Here is a 6,097-nt window from a genome sequence, read left to right on the forward strand (position 1 = left end):
TCCAAGGAGGGTAACGACGCCAAAGCCGTCGCCGATGTCGGGTCAAGCTAACCGACCAAAGTTTTCTCCGGTCCCCAACCTGTACCACCAACCTCTGTCTGTTTCGGATCTGGCCACAAACCGAGAAACGAAACCATCCGGAGAAGAAAGCACCATGGGGCGACTCTAGTGCAGATCCGTCCAGGCTCCAGATCCAGAGAATCCAACCTGGGCAACGACGAGTAGCACCACCCCGCACTGGCCGCCGGCGTCCAAGCGCCAGATCACGAAAGATCTGAACCGAACGCGACGGCTCACGCAGCCACCTGATCCTAGCGCTCCCGCAGCCGCCAATCCGCGCTGCAAACGTGGACTCCAGCCATCGGCGCGTCGTGCACGTCGCCGCCAGGATCCGCCCGCAGCGCCGCCGAACCCCACGGTAGTCCGGTGCCACTTCACGCACAGGCCGTCCCGTGCCAGCCAGATCGCGCGTAGGGGAGAGATACCCCGCCGCCGCCCTTGCCGGCCAGGCTTCGCCCGGCGGCCCTTCTGGCGGCGGCGAGGATGAGGGAGGTAGGGAGAGACGCCCGACGGCGGCGGCGGCTAGGGTTTCCCCCTGGCCGCCAACGGGGCCGGGCGAGGGGGATCTAGGCTTTAGTTGATGCTGAGTTGCTGCCCAGACGCGAAGGAATGGCCATCTCTTCCATATCGTTGGCTCGAGACTATGCCTAATGAAGAGTTCACAAAGATCTTGATCACTCTATGGGCTATCTGTCACGTGTCCAACAAAGTCTGGTATTCATCCATTGATTCACCACCAAGTAACTCTCCGACTTGGAGGTGTCGAACGACAAGCCCGGCAGGCACATACCAACGGCAACGACCCAGGTACCGAAATGGATCTCTTCTCGAGCAGGCTGGGCAAAGCTTAGTAAACACTGGTACATGAAGATCCAAGCGGCAAGCGCATTCCAAATGTGACACCAACAATCCATGAACAAAAAAAAATATCAACTTCACATACGAGCAGATCGAACGATCAACTAGTAAAAAAAAAACTCATCGATTTTCAAATGAGACAGACTGAATAATGTCCAGATTTTCAATCAATGCACAGTCAAAGCCTCTCGGTGCGAAATCCCGGACTCCACCAAGCATATCCAGCCACATCCATGATCGTTCGCCCCCTCGGTTTGCCCTGTTTCGGCCCGGGTTATCCCCAGTTTGCCCCGAGTTTCCTTCTAGTACCTATGCCTCCGGGAAGGCGGGTGCTGCTGTTCCCACTGTCGCTCGAGATGCTCCTTCTACTTTCAGAAGAAAAACAATTCTTTCAAGATCCGTAGATACATACGTCCTTCGTTCGGATTTATTAGGCCCCCTTTTATTTTGGGCCAAAGTTTGACCTAAAAAATAAACTAACAAAATGTAAACTATGTCACAAGAATTATATTGTCGGAAAGCTCTTTCAAATACAAATCCAACAGTATAATTTTTTATGGCATATACTTTACATTTTAGTAGTCTATAGATGGTCAACATCTGACACAAAATACGAAGAGGCCCAATAAACACAAAATACGAAGAGGCCCAATAAACCCGGACGGAGGGAGTACATTGGTGTGTTTTATTTTATTCTTGTAAAACACGAGAAACCCAGAAAAAGTCACTGACCTTCTAGGATTGCGGCTCCTTGATGCTCTCTAAGGTCGCCTCGCATGGCCAACAAAACACAAGCAAGCAGCAAGCATTCAACTAGTCATGTTTCCTACACAGACCACTACACATGTTGCACTCGCCTTCCTCGGAGGACTGGGTGATGCAGAGTTGGATGAATCTCGCCTTCCACGCCAGCCTCAATGTAAGAGGTCCTCTGGTTCTGCTACCACAGAGAGAATTGGGTATATCATTTACAAAAGGAGATGGACTCCGTTGGAAGATTTACAAGGCAGAGTCGGTTCAAAAACAAAAAAAAAACGAGGAAGAGAGGCAGCAACAATTTCATTACCTATATGGAGAAATTGATCTGGAGCAAGAGTGAAGAGGAGGGGAGCGACTATGACGACTTGGAGGTGGTGGTGGTGGTGACCTTCTCGAAGGGCTGCTCAGTCTCCTTGGGGGTGGTGACCTGCTAATAAAAGCAAGATAAGTTAACTGCAACTTTCTGACACAAGTACAGCACCGAATAGGCCAACACAAAAAAACTGTGAAACAATTAGCAAAGATATCTCATAAATAAACCAAGATAACTGGCACATGGTAATGGACTTGCCCATCCAAATGTCCAGGCATTATCAATAAGCTCTAACACAATAATGACATGATCATGACCAAAATTGTATAGTGAAGTATAAACATGTCAAGACAACACTGTCCATAACTGAAGGTAATGCTTCCTGATACATGGCACACATAAGGCCAGTGTAAATTATACTGCTGTACAGTGGTCTCAAACCATGTATAACATACTGTATTTCTGGACAAGGTAGACAGATTGCACATAAGCGATCTATACAGGAAACTCAAACAATAAACAAAGCTTGAATTGACTTACCGCCTTCTAGGAGGCCCGGGTGAGTATCTACGAGGTGATGAGCTGCCACAAACCCTCCTAGGTGGCAGTTGCAAGACTAGTGTCAGCAATTCATCAGTATATTACAATACCTTAGATACAAGAACGAAATTTCCAAAACTCACCGCATTGGCGACGTGTGCCTTACAGGTGGTGAAGGAGAGAATATCTTCTAATTGGAGATCCTGGTCTTCTGTCACCATGCCTAACAGGGGATGGATCTGGTCAATGGCGAATAGGAGAATCAGCACGATGCCTTGGAGGTGATTCAGTGTACTCAACCATTCAGTTTGGCGGAGGCCACTTTTTAGGAGTTTAAGGCGCCTTTCTTCCTGCTGGCAGAAATGTAATAGGATTAAATCATCGCAAGGCTGCAATATGCCCCTACAGATCTTAATCCTAAATGGGAGAAAAGCAATACAGAGAACTGTCTTTTAAAGAATCAGAACACCACAGTGGTGCCGTACACCCTGAATAACTTATTGGCTATAAAGCTTCAGGAGTTTACGTTCCCTAGGCCTCTGCTGAAAAATGATTTTCACTCCTAACTATGGTAACTAAATAGGTATGCCAACGTGTCAGATTTATCTTCAAGGATTCAACTTTGGAACCACTGCACTAGTAAGTAGCCACTACCAGTAATCCGCACAAGAACATGAGCCATCTCTGAAGTGATGGAAACGAATAGCATCTCTCAAGATTATTTCCCTCTTTTCACTCTTCGATATCAATTTCATAGCTAAATGGCAGTCACGGCAGACTCTCAGGTTCTTCATTACTCGTATAGGTGCTGACTGTGGTAAATGAATCAATCCTAATGCCACAGCTAGTTTCTCACTGTGCCAATTCATCCAACTTTGCTTGTTTCTAGTGATGTCATCTGACTTTGTGCCAGAAGCATCAGTGGCTGTCGGTTTATCAATCTTGGAAAGCATCTCTGCCAGTTTCGCATATATTGTGTTGCTCTCTGGATGGCACTTGTCACCAGCAACAAAAGAGTGAACCCCGGACCTTAGTTCAATCCAACTCAGACCAGGTTCTTTCTTCACACCTCGCTCTTTCATCACATCTCTAATTTTTGAAGCTAACGAGAGCTCCCCAGCATCCAGGTAAATGTTGTAGAGATTTACATAGGATGCTGAGGAACCGGGTTGTAGTTCCATTATCCTATCTGCAACAAGTTGACCTCTCTCCATGTCTCGATGGATACGACATGATGCTAGCAAAGACCGCCAGATGACAGGTTCATCATGGGAGATTGAATCCCTTATAAAAGCCTCAGCATCAGCTAGTCTCCCAGCTCGGCCAAGGAGATCAACAACACATGTGCAATGCTTTATGGTTGGACTCAATGCATACTCATTTTTCATGATTTCATAATACCTGCATGATACGATGAAAGGAATGGACAAATGAGAAACATGTATAATTCTAGTATAAGACAGTAAGTCACACTCCAGCAACACAAAAACCTCAAAGTTCCGACCATATACAGTTCTTTTTTCAGATAAAGATATATGTATGAATAATTGAAAATTGATGATCTGACATACCTGAGTCCCTCATCAACCAATCCTCCATGGCTACATGCAGTAAGGACACCGAGAAAGGTAATCTCATTTGGCACCACCTTTGCATCTACCATTTCACTGAAAAAACGTAAAGCCTCCCTAGCACAGCCATGCTGTGCATGGCTTGATATTACAGCAGACCAAGACACAACGTCGTGTAATTCCATCTCCTGAAACCTCCGGACTGCAGCATCCACATCCCCTGATCTAGCATACATATGTATGCAGGAATTTCCCATGGCAGTGAACCGACCAAAACCAGATTTTGTGGCAAAGCACTGAATCTGCTCACCAGTCCTTGCAACAGCCAAACTGGCACAAGCATTCATCACTATCGATATAGTGAAAGGGTCAGGTTTCAGTCCAGCAGCCAATAATTCATGGAACAAGGTCAGTGCCCTCTCGAAAAGCTCATTTTGAACACACCCTGAAATCATCGCTGTCCACGTGACGACATCTTGTTTCGGAACAGATCTGAAACACCTGAACCCATCTTCGATATAGCCAGAGTTGAAGTACAAGTCAATCAGTGCACTCCCAATGAAGTCATCTCCCTGGAAACAATGCTTCAGTACTTGTCCATGTATCTGTTTTCCGAATTCAATGTCACCTGCCAAGTTACAAGCTCGTATGACACTGGAGAATGTGAACTCGGTAGGCTCCATTCCTCGACTCTGCACCTCTGAATACAGACTTAACGCTTCTCTAAGGACATCCATACCGACAGCAGCCTCATCACGACACAGCCCCGCAATCATGGCATTGAACACAACCACATTGGGATCAAGCACTGACTTGAAGAGCGCAACAGCTTCACTCAATGCACCTTTCTTCGCATACATGTCAACCATCGCGCTCGCAAGAAACACGTCAGAGTCCGACCCAGCCTTCACCACGCATCCATGAACCGTCGCGGCAATATCCCTCACAGAGTTATCGCTGCCAGCGCAACACTTGATGACACTGCCAAGAGCAAAAGAATTCAAGCCCATCCCAGAACGGCGCATCAGAGCAAACACCCTCAACATCTCATCGTGCGCACCAGTGCGCACATAGCCAGAGACCAGCGCGTTCCACGAGACGTCGTCCCGCTCCTCGGCGGCGTCAAACACCCGCCTCGCCTGTCCCATGTCGCCGCACCTGGCATACATGCTGACGAGCGAGTTGGAGACGAACACGCCCCCGGCGAGCCCCTCGAGGACGGCCAGCGCGTGCACGGCCTTGCCCTCCCTCAGGCGCCCGGCCCGCGAGCACGCGGCGAGCGCGGCCGCGTACGTGAACCGGTCGGCCCTGACGCCGGGGGCACGGCGCGCGCGCGCGAAGGTCGCCAGGGAGACCTCAGTCTGTCCAGCGCGGGAATAGGCGTCGATGAGGAGGTTAAAGGAGACGGCGTTAGCGCGGGGCATTTCGTCGAGCAGGCGGCGCGCGGGGCCGCCGAGGCGGCAGTACGCGGCGAGGAGCGTGTTGCGGAGGAAGAGGGACGGGAAAGGGTGGGCACGGACGATGTGGGCGTGGACGGCGGCGGCGTGGCGCGGCGTCGAGCAGGAGCGAAGGTGGTGGAGGTAGTAAGCGTCCAGGGACGGGAACGCCGCCGGCGGCGGTGCCCGCGGAGGCATCCCCGTCTCGTCTCGGGCGAACTGTTCGAACCGCGAAGGAAGTGATTGTGAACCATCCGATCAAAGTTTCGTGGTCCAGATCTGCTCTAGAATACTCCCTCCATCTACGATGTTTTTTGACATTCGTGTAGTGTCAAAAAAACGTCTACATTATAAAACGGATGGAGTAGAAGCCAATGCCAGATCTGCTATAAAATAGAACCCAAGAACCGAGAAGAAAGTGAGATGAGGGCACTTCTTTGAGTTTGTCTTTTGGATTTTGATCCTTCTCGAGTTCGTCCATTTGGACATAGTCGACGGAGCTCCGACGTAGATTCATGTCGTCTTTTTGAGGCGGTGAGGTTTGCGTTTCTCGTTATGTG

At 49.3% G+C, this 6,097-nt stretch overlaps 1 protein-coding gene across 1 annotated transcript; it reads right to left on the bottom strand.

Moving 5' to 3' along the window:
* Positions 1–1,079: 1,079 nt before the first annotated feature.
* On the bottom strand, positions 1,080–5,735 carry LOC119270568 (pentatricopeptide repeat-containing protein At3g13880-like). Its single transcript, XM_037552578.1, has 6 exons — positions 4,102–5,735; positions 2,674–3,931; positions 2,531–2,587; positions 1,985–2,104; positions 1,651–1,855; positions 1,080–1,286 (listed from the first exon to the last, which is right to left on the bottom strand). Exons 1-2 carry the CDS (start codon positions 5,733–5,735, stop codon positions 3,181–3,183), a joined length of 2,385 nt encoding a protein of 794 aa, XP_037408475.1. The 3' UTR covers positions 1,080–1,286; positions 1,651–1,855; positions 1,985–2,104; positions 2,531–2,587; positions 2,674–3,180.
* Between the last annotated feature and the right edge of the window lie 362 nt (positions 5,736–6,097).

The sequence above is a fragment of the Triticum dicoccoides genome, chromosome 3A (assembly GCF_002162155.2).
Source record: "Triticum dicoccoides isolate Atlit2015 ecotype Zavitan chromosome 3A, WEW_v2.0, whole genome shotgun sequence".
NCBI classification, from domain to species: Eukaryota; Viridiplantae; Streptophyta; class Magnoliopsida; order Poales; family Poaceae; genus Triticum; species Triticum dicoccoides.